This window comes from Urocitellus parryii, chromosome 3 (genome assembly GCF_045843805.1).
Source record: "Urocitellus parryii isolate mUroPar1 chromosome 3, mUroPar1.hap1, whole genome shotgun sequence".
In the NCBI taxonomy this organism is placed as follows: domain Eukaryota; kingdom Metazoa; phylum Chordata; class Mammalia; order Rodentia; family Sciuridae; genus Urocitellus; species Urocitellus parryii.
The window spans coordinates 203194967-203212898 of record NC_135533.1 but is presented as its reverse complement, the minus strand read 5'-3'; the positions used below and the strand labels follow the sequence as shown (position 1 = coordinate 203212898).

Below are 17932 nucleotides of genomic sequence, written 5' to 3'. Positions count from 1 at the left end.
CCACGGTGCCTTTTATTTCCCAGGTAACAATTTCTGCCTTGTGAAGTGACTGCGGGCGTCACTCTACCTCGGGGTGGGGGCCGCCCGGACCCCGCCCCGCGAGCTCCCTAAGCCCCTCTGCTTTGTGACTCAATCGTCCAGAATGGTCAGTTCCTGGTCAGAGGCCATTAGCAAGGGGTACCGACCACCACTGGGAAGCGGAATTTGTTCCTGGGATTAGAGCGTTTCCTCGTGAGTCCCCCCATCTTCGTTTACCCAACTTGTGACCATGTTCTCTCAGGGCAGCCCCAATGAGATGGGACCTGGAAAGGAGGACTTAACTCGGGGACCTGGTTCCCTGGGGAGTTCGGGGTTTCTGACCCCTTTGTGCAACGCCCAGGGGGAAAGGTGAGCGTGAGGGATTTTAGTGCAAAGTTCAGGGCGCCCTGGCGACCTCCAGGTGCGAACAAGGGCTGACTCGCGCCTGAGAAAGAGAAAATCAGGACTGTTGGACCGCAGCCCGGCCACACACTCAGACTCGGGCCCTGCTGCCTGAACTCTCCAGAGCGGTGTTAAAACCAGCCCAACATCTTTGGTTCCCTAGCGCCGCAGACTTTCGCTGGCGCTTCCGCCACTCTCAGCATGGCGGCGGGCGGGCGCGTCACTTCCGCCTCAGGCCGGAAGCCTGGGGGTTCTGCTGGCATGGCGGCGTCGAAGGTGAAGCAGGACATGCCCCCGCCAGGGGGCTACGGCCCTATCGACTACAAGCGAAACCTACCGCGCCGCGGACTATCGGGTCAGTGTAGCTCCACGCCAAGGTTCTCAGGGTCTGAGCCCTCTGGGTGTAGAGGCGGGATTCGGGGACGTGAGCAGGCCTCAGTTTATCCGAAGGGATGACGGGGTTACGGGAGGCCGCGGGCTCTCAGTGGCTTCAGTAGTAATAATGATAACTGCTGAGTAGTTATTATTATTACTACTGAAGTAGTTATTGTTATTACTATAATAGCGGGCCTGGCTTCCTTCTAACAGCCCAGGAAGTCAGTCCCCTTAGTTATACCCATTTTACAGTGGGTTAAACAGATTGGTATAGCCTGTCTCCAGTCCCCTCAGCCACCCTTGGGTTTCACAGGCGGGGAAACTGGTCCCATGGAGGCTACGATTTCCCCAGGGTCAACAAGAGCAAGGCTGGAGAATAAAACCCGAAACCAGGGGGAATTTATAAGATGTTCTAGGCGGTGTTTCAAACTCGCTGGTAAACCCCAACTACAAAATGCCCCGGGAATTCGACTTCTTAAATTTTCAACTGTTATAAGTAACATTTTAAATTTTGTTATGGAGTTCAACGGAGAAAAATATAACAGACCGTAAAAGGCTCCGATTTAAAAGAAATATAAAAATTTAAACATAATTAAGGGGTGAGGGCATTTACTGTAACTCATTGAACTTCACGTTTAAAACCTGTGCATGTGGTGGGCGCACACCTATAATCCCATCGAATCTCAGACTCGGGTGGCTGAAGCAGGAGGGTAGCAAGTGTCTTAGCAATTTAGCAAAATACAGATGAAAAAGGCGGCAGGGTGTAGCTCAGTAGAACTTTCAATTCATGTGCATGATTTAAAAAAAAAAAAAAAGATTCATACAGTAGAAAAGTCAGTCTCAAGGTATATAGCTCAAGAGCGGAGCACTTGCCTAGCATACCACAGGCCTTGAGTTTTATCCCCAGCATCACTGAAACAAGTAACATTTTAGGCATTTCAGGACCAGAGGATCTCAGCTTGCAAAACAATCATTTACAAATGTAACTGTGTTTTTAGCTCCTGGGCCTTGGAAAAACAAGTTATAGGCTAGATTTGGAGAATATAATAATCTGAATCATTTTTCTTTTTTCTTTTGTTGTTTCTTTTTTTCTTTTTTCTTTTTTCTATGTATGGAATCCAGAGCCTTGGGCTACTTATTCATTTTTTATGTGGTGCTGAGAATTGAACCCAATGCCTCACACATGCTAGGCAAACACTCTACCACCTGGCCATATCCCCAGCACCCTCTCGTTTCTTCTTGAGGTATAACTTAACATCCAGGCTGGTGCACCCGCCTTGGGTGTGCAGCACATGTATTTATATGTGTTCACCTATATGACCTGCACTCAGACCAGGACACAGAAAGAACCCAGCCCTGGGGTGCCCTTGGGTTCCCTGAGTTAGCATCTCATTTATTTTTAAGTCAAATATGACTTACCTGGCTTCTTCCAGTTCATGACACAGCAGTGCCTCCCATTGTGCAGGTGAAATATCACTGTCTTAATCACACACCCTTTATGTATAAACCCACTCTAGTCTTTCCTGGCTGCACGGGGATGAGGAAAATACCTATTCTGGTGGCTCAGTCTTCATTTTTGTACCGTTTTCAGAATCTGGTTGTTGAGTGACTGAAGGCATGGTACTGGTCCTGTCCCAAGGTGCTCAGAGTACAGCTGAGAAAACATCCAGAATTTCTAGTTGTGGCAAAGCCTGAAATAACCAGGGTCTGCTTTATCCCAGTTAGGCCGGGGCAACCTCTCAGAAAAGGAGCCTGACAGGCAGGGGAACAGCAAGTGCAAAAGTCCTCAACCCAACCCCATCCCTACCCTCTATCTTCTAGTCTTGCCTCTTGTGAGCCATGGTCCATATCAGCTCTCCCCTCCATCTGTTCTACCCCAGCTCTCCAGTCCTGTACAAGGTTTTGTGGCATAGCACTCGCTCCCCTCTCTGCCTATCCCACACACTGTCAGCATTCTACCATTGAGCTACATCCCCAGCCATTTTTTATTTTGAGTCAGCGTCTGGTCCTGAGCCAGGCCTCAAACTTGTGACCCTTCTACCTTAGCCTCCTGACTAGGATTACAGGTGTTGTTTCTACCTTTTAGCTATCATGAAAAATGCTGCTGAAATATTCATGACCAAATATTTGTGTGGACATAGGTTTTCATTTCTCCTGGATAAATTTCATCCAAGAGCAGAATTTCTAGATCATGGTAACTCTGCCTTTAACATTTTGAGAAACTACCAAACTTTTCCACTAACCATGCTATTATACCCACCCCACCTCCCACACCCCTGCAATGTATGGGACTTCCAACTGATCCATACTTCCTTAGCACAAATTAATTATTTTGTAGAACTGGGGCTATGCTAGCCAAGCTCTCTACCACTGAGCTATATCCCCAGCCTATCCCGCCCCCCCCTTTTTTTTTAATAGCCATCTAAGTGTATGTGAAGTATCATTGTGGTTTTGATATGCATATCCCTGGTGACCTCCTGCTGTTGAGTATCTTTGTTTTTTGGCCATTTGTATATCTTAGAGAAATGTCTATTTACATTTTTTTACACATTTTTAAATTGGATTTAATTTTTATTATTGAATTGTAAGAGCCTTTATATTTTGGATTCCATTTCCTTATCAGATATATGATTTTCAAATATTTTTTCATTCTGTGAGTTGTCTTTTCAGCTAATTGGTGGTGTCTTTTGAAGCATAAAAGTTTCTGATATCAGCAAAGTTCAATTATCTCTTATTACTTGTGCTTCAGGCATATCTAAGAGACTAATGGCTGGTCCAAGGTTACAGAGACTTACTCCTATGTTTTCTTCTAAGAGCATTCATTTTAGCTCTTACATTTAGGCCTTTGATCCATTTTGAGTTAATTTTTGTGTACAGGATAAGAACAGAGCACATCATTCTCTTGCACGTAGCTGGCCATTCAGTGGTCCCATTTGTTGAAAAGCCTTCTTTTTCCAATGAATTGTCTTGGCACCCTGTCTAAAATCAATTGACCATAAATATGAGGGTTTATTTCTGGATTCTCAGTTCTCCCCCCATTGATGAACATGTCTATCCTCATGCCAGTGCCACACTGTCCTGTACACACAGCTGCTTAATGAGTTTTGAAATGATGAAGTGCAAGTCCTGCAACTTTGTTCCTCTTTTCCAAAATCATTTTGGCTGTTCTGGTCCCTTGCATTTCCATGTGAATTGCACCATGTGCTTGTTGATTTCTGTGAGAAGGGGAAAACGCTGGTATTCTAATAGGAATGTGTTCAGTCTATATCTCAATTTGGGGAGTGTTGCCATCTGTTCAGTGCTAAGTGTTCCAGTCTGTGAACTTACTTACTCAAATCTTTAACAATGGCCTGAATACCATTCTGTGCATATTCCACTTAGGCCTCCCTCACCAGAAGGGCACTTTTCAAGCAGACTTACCCTGAGAGCCTGAGGTCTTGGCCTTGCCCCACCAGACTAAAATGAGTTTTGGCCTGAGAGCCTGTATGAACCACATGCTGATGCAGGGGTTCTGCATCATCCTAAAAGCCCTCTTGTTCTTTGGAATTTATCTTAAAGGTGGGTCCACACTTGGGTGCCAGGTAGAAGGACCAAGGATCACTATGGGGGCTTGTTTGCTACTCAAAAAAGGTTGGGAGTGATCCAGGTTTGTCCCCTGGGGCTGAATCAGGAGGAGAGTGCTAGGTTCTCTATAAATGCTGAAAACAATGAGACTGCTATACTGAAAACTCTCATCTAGTGGGTAGATGGCTAAGTGCCCAAGGTAGGTGGCCAGCCGGAGCTAGTCCTGAGCACTCAGGATCTGCCCCAAGGACTCATGCCAGGGACTCTTGCTTTCCTACTCCCATATCATCTCCAGGCACATGGAAGTATCTTACTGTAAGCATGTGTTTCTCTCTCTCTCTCTCTCTCTCTCTCTGCTCTGCCACCCCACGAGGCCCAGAGATGCCCTCACCTACTATCTGCTCTCATTTGCTGAATGTTAACTTGAGTTCTACTGGTCTGAACCTGTCACTTTGTCCCAGCATCCACTAGGCCTATCTGGAGAAGAGACTGAAGTTGAAAAGATTAGGGGGAAGCAGGGAGGGGACCACACCCCAGGTGACTCAGGCCTCCTTGAAGACCCCAGCTGGCCTTCAGCCTGTCAGTCAGGATTAGAGGAGGGGCTCCTGCTGGTCCTCAGTAAATATTCATGGTGGCCTCTGTCTCTCCCCTGGGTGCTAGGCAAGGGGCCAAACCCTGCTGAGCCCAGAGGTAGCAATACCACCCCTGAAGCTGAGGGGCTAGCTGGATGACTCTGCAGGGCACTGCCTACTTCCGGTGGCTGCATGCTACCCTCTGTGGGCAGCATACAGGGGTGGTGACCCAGGTGGCCAGGAGATACCACAGAGCTGGGACCCAGCCATGGACACTCAAAGCCATCCTTCCTGTTGGGGACCAGCCTGCTGACTGGAAACCATATAACCTTCTAGAAGAAAGAAAGAACCAGGGCCACTAAACCACAAACATCTAGACCATTGGGTTCTCCAGTAGCCCCTGCCTGTTCTGTACCTTCCAGAAACCCTGGCATTGGGTCAGAGGTGTTGTAGCCCAGGCAGTCCCACTTGTGAGAGAAAAGCTTCCTGGTGTCACCTCACTTGACTGTAGAGCATGTGGACACAATAAAAGTGACCTGGAGTTCAAGGAGAGGGGGATGGGGGCTGGGGATGTGGCTCAAGCAGTAGCGCTCTCGCCTGGCATGCGTGCGGCCCGGGTTCGATCCTCAGCACCACATACCAACAAAGATGTTGTGTCCGCCGAGAACTAAAAAATAAATATTAAAAAAAAAAAATTCTCTCTCTCTCTCCTCTCTCACTCTCTCTTAAAAAAAAAAAAAAAAAAGGAGAGGGGGATGGGGCCTCATGCCAAGTAGTGAACTATATGGAATGGGGCCAGTAGACATTCACAAATAGAGAAAGAGTCTGAAGAAATACATGCTAGACTGAGGTTGCCACCAAGTCCTGGGGATTTCTGGGGAAGACTTCTGCCTCCTCTCTTGTTTGTCTTTGTAGAGTATTTGTACAGCAAGTAGATGTTCCCTCACAAGAGGAAACAACCAATGGGGTGCCTCCTTGTCTCCACAGGCTACAGCATGTTTGCCGTGGGTATCGGGACTTTACTCATTGGGTACTGGAGCATGATGAAGTGGAATCGCGAACGCAGGTAGGTCCCATGGTTCAGGAAGAGTGGGGGTGTCTTCTGAAAAGATCCCCCCTCACTGATTGACAGGGATGCAGTAGTGTCTGGAGTGCAGTCTACCTCCAAGCTGGTGAGGCTGGAGTTTATGTCAGACTTGGCCACGTAGACCAGGCCTAGAAGTATAGGTTCTGACCTTCACTTCCATTTCTAGACTTGATGCTCAAGAAATGTCTGGTAAGCAAGGCGCTTATGACCACATGTTTAGCAGCCTACCCTTCAGCCTTTGAGGCCACGAACCCTGCAGGTCCAGGTTAGTAGAAGACCTTGAGTGGTCGAGGGGCAGGCCTCTGACAGCCTCACAGCAGGTTTTTGTCAGTGATAATCAGGCAAGGATGATGATCAGGGCTTAGAAACCAGAAGCTGTGACTCCCCTGGGGCCAGAGAAACTAAGGCCAGGCATCCCTGGGTCACAGGAGAGGAGATGGCCAGAGACCTCCCTGAGTCACATCACTGGGCACTCCGCTCATCAACCTCCTCAAAGCACACACTGGACTAGCTTTCCATGGAGACCTTGGAAACTGCCAGAGAGCAGGGAGAAAAAAAGAGGGATGTACAGGCTCCGCCTGCCTTGGCCTCACACCCTGTGGTTATTTTGAGATTAAGGGGACTTTGGTTTTCTAAAGCCCAGAGCCCCGTGATGAATCTGTCCCCACTCCTTCACTGTGATCATCAGGCAGGGCTATTTTTAGGATTTAAAAAAAAAAAAGTTTTTAATTGAAAAGAAAGTATTAAGCCAACAGTCTTGTGGACAGATGCCTCTGCCAACTTCCCGCCTTCACCCGCCCATTTGCCCTCATCTCCGGCTCTGACCTCCTCCCACCACCACCCTCGAGGCTGCCGCTATTACCTCCCTCTTCCTTTCTCCCTCCCCCATATAGCACCCTGGGTGTTTGAGGGCCATTTTGTCTGTACACACTCCAACCTTGCTTCGTCCTAATGTCAATTTCTGGGTTTCATAGGCGCCTGCAGATTGAGGACCTGGAAGCCCGGATTGCACTGATGCCTCTGTTTCAGGCAGAAAGGGATCGCAGGTAGGGCTACTGGCCAGGGTTGGGAGGCTATAGGCCTGAGTGTCCCGGCCTACAAGGCTTTACCTGCATCCAGGACAATGGCCGTGGTGCATGCATGAACTGTCAGCCGCACTCTGGAGCACACAGGGCTGGCATCACCCTTAAAGAGGGCCAGAGACATGACCTAGTGGAGAGTCCAGAGGGGAGAATGGGAAGACTTCCTGGAAGAAGGCACATAGGGGCAGGAGGCAGGGTAGGAATTTGCCAGGGGAAGTAAAAGAAGGAAGAAGAGCAATGGGGAGAGGGCTGGAGCAGTAGGAGGGAGGCGGGCACCTCTGGCAGAGGAGCGAGTGCAGTCCTGTTCAGTCCCTACCACCTGTGCCATCCCTGCAGGATCTTGCAGATGCTTCGGGAGAACCTGGAGGAGGAAGCCATCATCATGAAAGATGTGCCTGACTGGAAGGTGGGTCCTGGCCTCCAGGGCCACAGGGCTGGAGGGTCATTCACACAGCCTTCTACAGAAAGCCCAGGACTGAGTGAGGTGATGGTGGCCTGGTCCAGGATTGGGGAAATGGCAGCTCCTGGCCCTAGCACAGGGGCCTCTAGTCCTTGGGGGGTGCTAACTAGTGCTGTGCCTCCACCAATAGCCCCCTGTCCCCACAGGTGGGTGAATCTGTGTTCCACACACAGCGCTGGGTGAGCCCCACAATAGGCGAGCTGTACGGACTACGTACCACGGAGGAACTACTCAACGCCAACTACGGATTCATGTTATACACGTAGATGGACAACCCCCCTCTCCGCCAGGAAAAAAATAAACGCTCTGGAGGCCTGCCTGTCTGTGCCCTGGGCACCAAGGGGGGGTGGGGGGGAGGATGTAGGGGGGAAGGGGGGCGGGTGGCATGGGGAATTCTGCAGATGTGACCCTTGATAACCTCTAAACGTACCCAGGGATGTCCCCAGATCCACCTGTCTTCTGCTAAGCTTTCCTGCACCCGCTGAAACCCTGTCAGCAGCCCCTGCCCTTGTCTGTGAGCCCCCGAGTCAGGTTTGAGTGGTCTTCCCATCTTCGCGGGGGGCTCACCGGTGGGTGGGGAGTGCCCTTGTCCAGCCCAGGATCCCACAGCCTCTCCAGACTTAGTTCACTTGCCACTATCCCAGCCTGGACTTCCTCTGGCTCAGCTCAGAGGCTCCCCTTCTGACACAGAAGGGTTAAGTCATGCCTCCTCTGACCAATAGTCACGCGCAGCGCCTTCGCGGCGCCTCCTGATTGGCGGGTGTGTTGGAGGGGCGAGGGAGGGGGTGGACTCTCCCGCCAGGGATGTGCTTAAAAGACAGTGGCGACCAGAGACCCGCTGCGCACACCCGCACACCTTGGCCATGAGCAGTGCGGTGGGTCCAGACCCGGCGGAGACGCCTGAGGAGCGGAGTTTCCTCAGGTCAGCCAGGGAGAGGGAAATGGCGATGGGCATGGCCGGGGCGAGAATGGGTGGAACTGAGGCAAAAGTATGCTCCAAACAGGTCAGTGATATCAGAGAAAGGGATAAGGCTACAATGAGGGGTCCCTGGTACTGAAGGCAGGAGTGAGGCCGGGATGGGGGCGGTGGAGATAACACGCAGAAAAACAGGGATGAGGGACTGGACGCAGGGATATGGCAGGATTGCAGCCGGAAGACCGGAGGCCCATCCCGCATCTGACTGGAAAGACAGCCTGCCTGTGCTTCTGACGCCTCCGAAGCTGTGTTGCCAGGGAGACTGCATCCGAGGCAGGCCTTCCCCTCATGAATTACTCATAAGCACCTCTAGTTGCTCTGCCAACCCCAGCCTAACCAGGGCTTTCCTTCTCTGACCCTCTGTCAGGGACCATGGAGTCCCAGGATCCAATCCCCAGCTTGGAAGAACAGACTTGAGCTCACAGGTTCTTGCACATCTTGGTGATCCACCCACCAGGCTTTCTTGTCCAGAGGAGGAAACCAAGGCCTGGGGAGGGAATTTGCTCCTTGAGCCAAGGCTAGTGCAGATTTTGAGAATTTGAATGCATAGGCCATTTGCCCTGGGGCTGGTCAAGATCTGTGTCCTCTGAACCTTGTGATGTAGGACTTCAGGTGGAGTATTACACCTTGCTGTGAACCAGATTCAGCAGACCTTGGCCCACTGTCCACCCTGTGCCTCTGCTCAGGGCAGATATTGTCCAGAGACTGATATCCAGATTCAGAAGTGAGTTGGAGGAGCTGGAGCTGTGGCTTCACCTGCTGTGGGGGTCTCAAACTGAGAAGAGATGGGGCTCCTTGGAGTGGGTGGAACATGGGAGAATAAAGGCAATAGGTTGGAGACATAACACGGTGCTTGTAGGCACCATGAGAAATTTGAATATTCTCTGAGCACTGGAGATCCATATACGGGTTTTATGGTGGAGGTGATGTGATCTGGTGTTCAAGCATTCAAAGACCCTGCAGCTGGTGCTGAAGAAGAGTTCAAGGGGGCATGAGACTGCTGTATGCAGAAGGCCAGGTAAGTATTAATAGCAGAGGTGTGAGGGTGGAGAGAAGCAGATGAATCCCGGAGAGCTAGGGTACCAGTAGGGGTACCTTGGCCTGAGGGCTTCTTGCTCTTCCTGGAAGCATTTTGGGAATGTCAGGCCCAGTTCCCTTTGGATTCAGTTCACTTCAGCCCTTCTGAGTCTGGCAGCCCCTGTCTGGGGACTGAGGTTGGGGAAGCGAAAGAATTCCTCACACTGAGCCCCTCTGAATCCCTCATTAGCAGATGACTGGCCCGGCTTCCTCCCTCCCACTGAGCTTTAATCTCATGCTTACCTTGCAGAACTGCTGCTGTCCCCCATCCCAAGATTCCTACCCCATTAACACTCTAGTCCAGGTAGGAAGAAAAGTCCCAGGTGTCTGCCAGAAATCCAAACTTTGGGACAGAAGGAAAGGAGAAATGGGTGTTTCCTCCATCCTCTACTTCCTTCCCTGATCTATTGGGGCAGCAGCTGGAGTTGTCACAAGATGATGGGGGAGCCAGGCACAGTGGCACACGCCTGTAATCCCAGCAGCTTGGGAGGCTGAAGCAGAAGGATCATGAGTTTAAAGCCAGCCTCAGCAACTTAGGGAGGCTCTAAGCAACTCAGTGAGACCCTGTCTCAAAATACAAAAAGGCTGGAAATGTAGCTCAGTGGTCAAGTGCCCCTGGGTTCAATTCCTGGTACCAAAAAAAAAAAAAAAAAAAAAAGTGGGAGAATGAGCCATGTTCCCAACCTGCCAGAGTCCTCAACCTGGATTGAACACACCATCTCGGATGTGCTTACCTGGGAGCTGGACCACCTGCTCATCTGGTACCTTTTCCCTGCTGATCCTTAACTTTTTAAATTTTTTTTCTTTAGTTGTCAATGGATATTTATTTATATGTGGTGCTGAGAACTGAACCCAGTGCCTCAAACATGCTAGGCAAGCACTCTTAACACTGAGCCACAACCCCAGCCCTGGCCCTTAACTTCTCTCAGTATCAGCCCAGATACAAGACTTCCCTTACCTGAGCCTTCATCTCCCCATCTTCACAGACCCTTCTTCCTGACCACATTTCTCAGTCAGTCATTGAGTCCCTGCCTGCCTTTCCCCTCCCTCCCTTTCTTTGTTCTCACTCTGCTTCTGCTCTCAAGCATGCCAGACTTGTTCCCACCACAAAGCCTTGGCCCTTGGCTCTTGCTGTTCTTGCTACCTGGATTACCTCCCACCATACTCCACACCTCCTCCAGGGAGCCCCTTCCCACCGCCATCCTTGCTGCCCTCCCACATTCTGCCAACCATGGTGAATGGGGGGGTATTGCCGATCCCCAGCAGGAAGGTAAGGGGGCTTACTTGGGGGATGCTGGCATCAGGTTTTAGTCCCTGTTCTGTGGACTAACCCCTGATCCTGGAGTGAGGAACATCTATTTCAGCTCTCCTTCTCCCCAGCCACCAAGCCTGTGCTCCTTGGAAACCCCTAAGCAAGGGCTGGGTTGGTCTCTACACTTAGAAGAACTCAACACTTTATTTATTTAGGTACTGGGGATTGAACTCAGGGGCACTTAACCATGAGCCCCATTCCCAGCCCCATTTTGTATTTATAGACAGGGTCTCACTGAATTGCTTAGTATCTTGCTTTTGCTGAGGCTGGCTTTGAACTCGAAATCCTCCTGCTTCAGCCTCCCAAGCCCCTGGGATTATAAGTGTGAGTCACCACACACAGCTAGGTCAACAGATGCCCCCTCCTTCAGCCCTTTTTATTTCTAGATAGAACCATGCTAAATTGCTGAGACTGGCCTTGAACTTTTGATCCTCCTGCCTCAGCCTCCTGAGTCACTGTAATTACAGGCATGTGTCACAATGCTCAGCTTCAACACCTACCATTCCTAATAATTTTTCAAACAAGGACACCCTGTTTTCATTTTGCACAGGACCCCATAAATTATAAAGTCCCTCTGCCTTTAAGTTTGCCAAGAGTGGAGATGGACCCCAGCAGTCACTCAGCAAAGTGGGTGACAGAGCTTCACTCCAAGCCAGGTGGTCCCATCTCTTTGGCCACATATACTTAAATTTTATCATTGTCCCTGAAGAGGGTCACCAAAGGGTCTTATAAAATCACTTGTCCCTTGGGCTAGGACTGTGGTTCAGCAGTAGCGCACTTGCCTTGCATGTGTGAGGCACTGGGTTCGATTCTCAGCACCACGTATAAATAAAAGATCTATCAACAACTAAGGGAAAAAATATTTAAAAAATAAAAATAAAACCACATGTCCCACATTCACCTCCTGGAGTGAGTGAGCCAAATTCCTCAGCAGCCTTCAAAACCCCCCTTCCTCAGGTGTCCCCAGTCCACTCCACCCACTCCAACATCTTGGAGCTTGCTCAGTGATTCTCACTGCCTGAAGTCAATCCATCTCCCCCGTCAAAGTCCTTCGCTCTCCATCACTGAGTTCCTCCTGCCATAGTTGGGTTGTTGGGGGCCTCTGGCTGGGTTTAGCGGCAATAGAACCACCATTGGCTGCCATGCACCCCTTCGACCACCAGAGGGTGCGCTCCTCAAAATTGTCTCCAACCTCCTAATGTTTGCTATTCACGCGGGGCAACTGAGGATGAGGGAGGATCTGCAATTCAGAGCTGCAGAAGCTACTGGAGGATAGGGGACATACCCCTTAACATTTGCGGAACATTTCTGGCTCCATCTGAGTTTCTATGGGTCTATTGTGTTTCTTTGTGTCTCTGAGCTTCTCTCCCCATTTTCTGACCCCCAGCACGGCGGAGGCAGCTGCCCTGGAGCGGGAGCTGCTGGAGGATTATCGCTTTGGGCGGCAGCAGCTAGTGGAGTTGTGCGGGCATGCTAGTGCCGTGGCTGTGACCAAGGTACTTGACCTCTGACTGTGCCCTGACTGATTGACCCCTTGACTGATCCCCAACCTGATCCAGCAGGTCTAGCACATTAACCCTGTGACCAGGATGGTCCAGACTTAAAGAATCCTCTTTGCTTGAGGCTACTCCATCCCAACATTGAGACGGGGAAACAGCCCTGTTCCAGGCCAGAAAAGACCTGAGACTTAGGGTGTCCCCAGTCCACTCCACCCACTCCAACATCTTGGAGCTTGCTCAGTGATTCTCACTGCCTGAAGTCAATCCATCTCCCCCGTCAAAGTCCTTCACTCTCCATCACTGTCTGAGTTCCTCCTGCCATAGTTGGGGGCCTCTGGCTGGGTTTGGTGGCAGAGACGGTCAGGGCAGAGGCGAGGGTCCCCAGAGATGTGGAGGCTATTTCTTGGATGATGCTGGGGCTCTTGAGGTGCAGACCCTGGGAACTACTGCATATCTTAGCTGCCTGCTTCTGTGAACATGGGAAATGCCACCCTCCTACAACTTGAGCACCCCAAACAACCCCGTGCTGATGATAGGGAAACTGAGGCCCAGAGGCAGGCCAGTGCCTGCCCAAGGGTTGGAAGAAGAGCTGGAATCCATTACAAGATGACAGGAGAGAGAAAGCAATAAAGGTACTGGGTGCTTGCTGTGTGGCCCACCAAGCTGGGCCTCAGCTTCCTCCAAAAAGGAATAATGAATCCTCCTGACAAATCAGTCCATAAATGCACAATGCCTTGGGGAAGCACTCCACAACAAAGCCAGGGTCTGGCAGTTTCCCTCCCTCCCTCTACTCCTCCCAACTCTACCCCTCCCCCCTCCCCTTTTTCCTTCCTGTTTTTCTTCATCTTTTTCTTACCACTGGATACCTTTTTTTTCTTTTTTCTTTTTGAGAGAGAGGGAGGGAGAATATTTATTTTTTAGTTTTCGGCGGACACAACATCTTTGTTTGTATGTGGTGCTGAGGACCAAACCTGGGCCGCACGCACGCATGCCAGGCGAGCACGCTACTGCTTGAGCCACATCCCCAACCCCTGGATACTTTTCTTAAAAACTCAGTATCTTAGGGGCTGGGGATGTGGCTCAAGCGGTAGTGCGCTCGCCTGGCATGCGTGCAGCCCGGGTTCGATCCTCAGCACCACATACCAACAGAGATGTTGTGTCCGCCGAGAACTAAAAAATAAATATTAAAAAAAAAAAATTCTCTCACTCTCTCTCCTCTCTCACTCTCTCTTTAAAAAAAAAAAAAAACTCAGTATCTTTATGTTGATGGAACTTTTGTTGTTTTACTTACGTATTTTTCCGAATAAAATATCCTGGGTGAAGTATCCAAGGGAGAAGGAAATCAATGAGGACGAAAGCCATGAAAGGACACCCTGTGCAATAAACGCCTTGTGCTTGGTGACCAGACTGTCCCGTTTTTTGCACTGGAAGTCCTTCATTCTTCCAAAGTCCCTTAGTCCTAGCCAGAAGGATGTCCTCACCCTCCAGACTTGGGCTCAGCCCAGAATGGTGGAAGTCATAGCACTTTCATGATGGGTCGAGATCACACTGAGACCTCGGGGAGGAGAATACTCTCCCCTGTGCAGTCGGAGCTTAGACTGCATAGGCCCCTGGAGCCAGGCCCAGATACTCCATGTGCCTTTCAGGCCAGTGCCATTGTTTGCTGTCTTTCTTTTTGTCTTTTGTTTTTTCCAGTGCTGGGGTGGAACCCAGGGACTTTCACATGCTAGGCAAGTGCTCTACTACTAAACTACATCCCCAGACCTTTTTATTTTATTTTGAGACAGGGTCTCACTAAGTTGCTGAGGCTGGCCTTGAACTTGCCATCCTCCTGCCTCGGTCAGTAGCTGGGATTACAGGTATGTGGCACCACCTGGCTGTTGCTCGCATTTGATAGAGGCAAAACTGAGGCTGGGAGAGAAGGGGCGGGGCCACAGAGAAACCGAGCAAGGCTGGGAATCAGACACCAGGGCCCTTAGCAACTGTTAAAAAGAAAGAGATGCTGGGCTGGGGCTGTCGCTCAGTGTTGGAGCACTTGCCTCGCATGCATGAGGCACTGGATTCGATCCTCAGCACCACATAAAAATAAATAAGGAAATTGTGTTCATCTATAACTAAAAAAAAAAAAAGAAAGAAAGAAGAAGAAAGAGATGCACACACGGACAGATAGTTATGGGGGCACCTGAGGGAAAGAGTCAGACAAGGACACAGGATCTGAGAGATACAGAGAGACAAACAGAAAGGGGAAGACAGGCACAGAGGGACAGATACACAGAAAGTGAAAGACAGAAAGACTCAAAGGAAAGAGATGGGTAGAGACAGACAGTCTGAGATACACAAAGAAAGATGGAGAGAATCATCAAGGCAGGCAGGGGTTGGAGAAGTCCCCCTCCTTCTCCCCTTCTCCCCCACTCTGGGGCCTCCAGGAGGAGCTTAGCCCTGGAAACATGGGTTGGGGGAAGGGCAGCCACTGCGGTGGAAAAAGGTGGAGGAATGTCTGTGACTAGGACGAGGAAAAAACAAACCGCACTGCCTTTGGGCGCTGGGGCGCAGGCCTTGGGAGGAGCTGGAGGCCCGCTTCCCAGCAGAACGCCTCTTTCTGTTGAATCCTGTTGCCTTCAGGCCCCAGCCCTGACCCTCCCCTACTCCCAGCATCAGTTTCCCCACTTGTGCAAAGAGGAATCACGAGTGTCTTGCTTCGCTGTGTCCCCTGCCAGGTGTTCCCTTTGCCTACTCTCTCCAGGAAGCAGAGGACAGTGTTGGTGGTGTGTGGCCCGGAGCAGAATGGAGCAGTGGGGCTGGTCTGTGCCCGGCACCTGCGGGTGTTTGTGAGTAGCAAGGAACCCTTGGCCTCCCAAGGTCACCCCACCTTCACCCGGCAGAAATTGCTTCCTTCTCTTGAAAAGAGTCCCCAAGGGACTTGATCGCAGGGGCAAGTCTCAGAATATGCCATACTTGCCCCAGGTGAGGTGGATGTGGATACCTGAGAGGACCCCCAGTGTTGACCCCTTGTCCCCCCTCCAGGAGTACGAACCAACCATCTTCTACCCCACACGCTCGCTGGACCTGCTGCACCAGGACCTCACCACACAGTGTGAGAAGATGGATATCCCCTTCCTCTCCTACTTGCCTACGGAGGTCAGCACTGGGTGACCAGTGTGGGCAGAGGTGGAGGATGGGGCCCCAGGACCACCCCTGACCTCACCTCTCTTCCCAGGTGCAGCTCATTAATGATGCCTATGGGCTGGTAGTGGACGCTGTGCTGGGTCCTGGTGTGGAGCCAAGTGAGGTCGGGGGCCCCTGCACCCGTGCACTGGCCACACTAAAGCTGCTGTCCATCCCCCTCGTGAGCCTGGACATTCCCTCAGGCATGCTGAGCAAAGTGGGCACAGTGGGACCCAGGGGGCTTGGGTGGAGGCCCCTGTACTCTGGCTCCTGGTGGCCCCAGCTTGCATGCCCAATCTGAGCCTCGGTTTCCCCAGAGTGGATGTTGTGTGCTCTCTGGCTGAGGCCAAGGGTCACACCCATCCCAATGATGGAGAGGATGAAGTGTGCCACCCCAGGCGACCTTGGATCCCCTCCTCCCCCAGTGCCCAGCCCCGTGTGCCCGATGCCCACCCCTGGCCCAGTTGCCTGGGTAGACGTGAGCTCACCCAGCAAAGCCACGCCTGCCCTGGCCGCCGCCCCACGCCTGTTGGAACCATTAGGCGACAGGCAGACGGAATAAACAGCTGCTGGCCGCAGGACCCTCCATGGGGGTGGCTGGACTCTGGAGGATGTCCTCTGGCTTTCAGGATTCCAGAGCCATCCCAGCCCGGTGCACAGAGGAGGGGGGCTGAGGGAGGAAGGGGGCCATCTGGGCTGCAGGCTCCTGTTTGAACAGGTAGCCTAGGACAGAGAGATTGGCTCTGATAGGTCAAAGTGATGTTAGGGGCCTTTAGTCTGCCGGTGGAGGCTAGGGTCAGAGAAGGAAGCATTATAGTCAGAGGGAGGAACCAGGGACTTCTAGTTAGTGGTCCCGGATTCAGGTCAGAGGCAAGAGAGAAGGCAAGGCCTCTAGACTGAAGGTGGATGCTCATTCAAGAGATGACGAGACAAGACGGTGGCTGGGTTAGGCATGTCTCTCAGTAATAGAGCCTTTGCCCCACAGAGCAAAGCCCTGCATTCAATCCCCAGCACAGAAGAAAAAAAGACAGAGGCGGTAGCCTTGCCAAATCAAATAACAGGATCTAGTGTGAGGGCAAAGGCAGAGATCTTAGGTCAGGGGAGGAGTGTTGTAGTTGGAGTGGGAAGGATGAATGTTCAAGTCTGGTGGGGAGATGGGTGTGTTCTGCTGGAGACAAGAAACTGGGCAAGGAGAAAGGTCTGATGGGGGAAGCTTGCCTGGGGGTGGAGACCCACGCTGGTGTCTGGCTGGAGGTCTGGGTGGGAAGAGGCTGTAGTCCAGAGGCTCAGGATTGTGGGGAGGCAGGTATGCAGATAGGTACCAACCAGGTCCCAAGGCAGAGGCCGGGGATAATTGGGAAAGGACGGCAGGTGGAAATGATGCAGTCTGAAGGCAGAGGGTGGGTGGAGGAGGGTGGAGGAATAGTAGAATGGCAGCAGGACCAAAAAAGTGTAAGGGCAAAGGCTCTGGTCCGAGGGGGGCAGGAAACACCTCAAGGAGAGAGACTGGTCTGAGGGTGGAGGCCCGGTTCTATGGGTGGGCAGGTTGACCAAAACCCACGTGTCACAGAGAGAAGCTGGGTCTACAGGGGAAGCAGGTGTGGGGGGAGCGAGACTGCGGCCTGAGGGTAGAGGCTCGGTGGCGGGGGAGGGGAGACAAGGACAGGATTCTAGTCTGAGGGCGGACGACCCTTCCAGCTCCGGATCCTCCCTGCTCCCCAACTCCTCCCTTAGGCTGGGACGCGGAGACCGGCGGCGACGCTGAAGACGGGCTGCGGCCAGACGTGCTGGTGTCGCTCGCAGCGCCCAAGCGCTGCGCCGGCCGCTTCTCAGGGCGCCACCACTTCGTGGCCGGCCGGTTCGTGCCCGACGACGTGCGCCGCAAGTTCGCCCTGCGCCTGCCAGGATACACAGGCACCGACTGCGTCGCGGCCCTCTGACCGGCCACCGCGCCCGCGCCTCCTGGGCCTGCACCAATAAACAGATCTCCCACCACCACTTCGCTCCGCCTCCTCTGTGCTCCCGGTCGCCGCAAGGGTAGGGGGGGTCAGATCGCGGAGGGTCTTCCCACCTGTCCCGTGGGGAGGCCCAACGGAGGGAGATCTGGAGGGGAGCTGTAGTGTGGAACTTCCCGCCACCTTCCCCAAAAAGCTCCAACCCGAAGAATGGAGAGTGGGTTCAGGGTTAGGACTCCCAGACGCTCAGGGTAGCCTGAAACCGATGGGATCGAAGTTAGACGTGGTGGAGGACTTCCAGCCGCCTAAAGCACGTAGGTCCGGGGAGCTTCAGGTTCGATTCCAAGTGGTAGTTGGCGCAGGCAGCTTGGGACCCAATTTGGAGGAT

At 52.0% G+C, this 17932-nt stretch overlaps 2 protein-coding genes across 2 annotated transcripts; both read left to right on the top strand.

Annotated features, from left to right (window-relative positions):
• Nucleotides 1–643: 643 nt before the first annotated feature.
• On the top strand, nucleotides 644–7877 carry Ndufa13 (NADH:ubiquinone oxidoreductase subunit A13). The gene is made up of 5 exons (XM_026390043.2): nucleotides 644–775; nucleotides 5919–5997; nucleotides 6993–7064; nucleotides 7437–7506; nucleotides 7707–7877. The coding sequence occupies exons 1-5, from the start codon at nucleotides 682–684 to the stop codon at nucleotides 7824–7826; spliced, it is 435 nt and encodes a 144-aa protein (XP_026245828.1). The 5' UTR covers nucleotides 644–681; the 3' UTR covers nucleotides 7827–7877.
• A 501-nt stretch (nucleotides 7878–8378) lies between these two features.
• Nucleotides 8379–17529, top strand: Yjefn3 (YjeF N-terminal domain containing 3). Its single transcript, XM_026390076.2, has 6 exons — nucleotides 8379–8482; nucleotides 12313–12421; nucleotides 15142–15252; nucleotides 15449–15562; nucleotides 15642–15792; nucleotides 17324–17529. Exons 1-6 carry the CDS (start codon nucleotides 8424–8426, stop codon nucleotides 17527–17529), a joined length of 750 nt encoding a protein of 249 aa, XP_026245861.2. The 5' UTR covers nucleotides 8379–8423.
• Nucleotides 17530–17932: the final 403 nt, after the last annotated feature.

Coding starts and splice junctions, on each gene's coding strand:
- Yjefn3 (XM_026390076.2), top strand. CDS start 8,424: ATGAGCAGTGCGGTGGGTCCAGACCCGGCGGAGACGCCTGAGGAGCGG. Junction 8,483..12,312: donor GAGGAGCGGAGTTTCCTCAG/GTCAGCCAGGGA, acceptor TCTGACCCCCAG/CACGGCGGAGGCAGCTGCCC. Junction 15,563..15,641: donor TCTCCTACTTGCCTACGGAG/GTCAGCACTGGG, acceptor CTCTCTTCCCAG/GTGCAGCTCATTAATGATGC.
- Ndufa13 (XM_026390043.2), top strand. CDS start 682: ATGGCGGCGTCGAAGGTGAAGCAGGACATGCCCCCGCCAGGGGGCTAC. Junction 5,998..6,992: donor AAGTGGAATCGCGAACGCAG/GTAGGTCCCATG, acceptor TGGGTTTCATAG/GCGCCTGCAGATTGAGGACC. Junction 7,065..7,436: donor CAGGCAGAAAGGGATCGCAG/GTAGGGCTACTG, acceptor CCATCCCTGCAG/GATCTTGCAGATGCTTCGGG.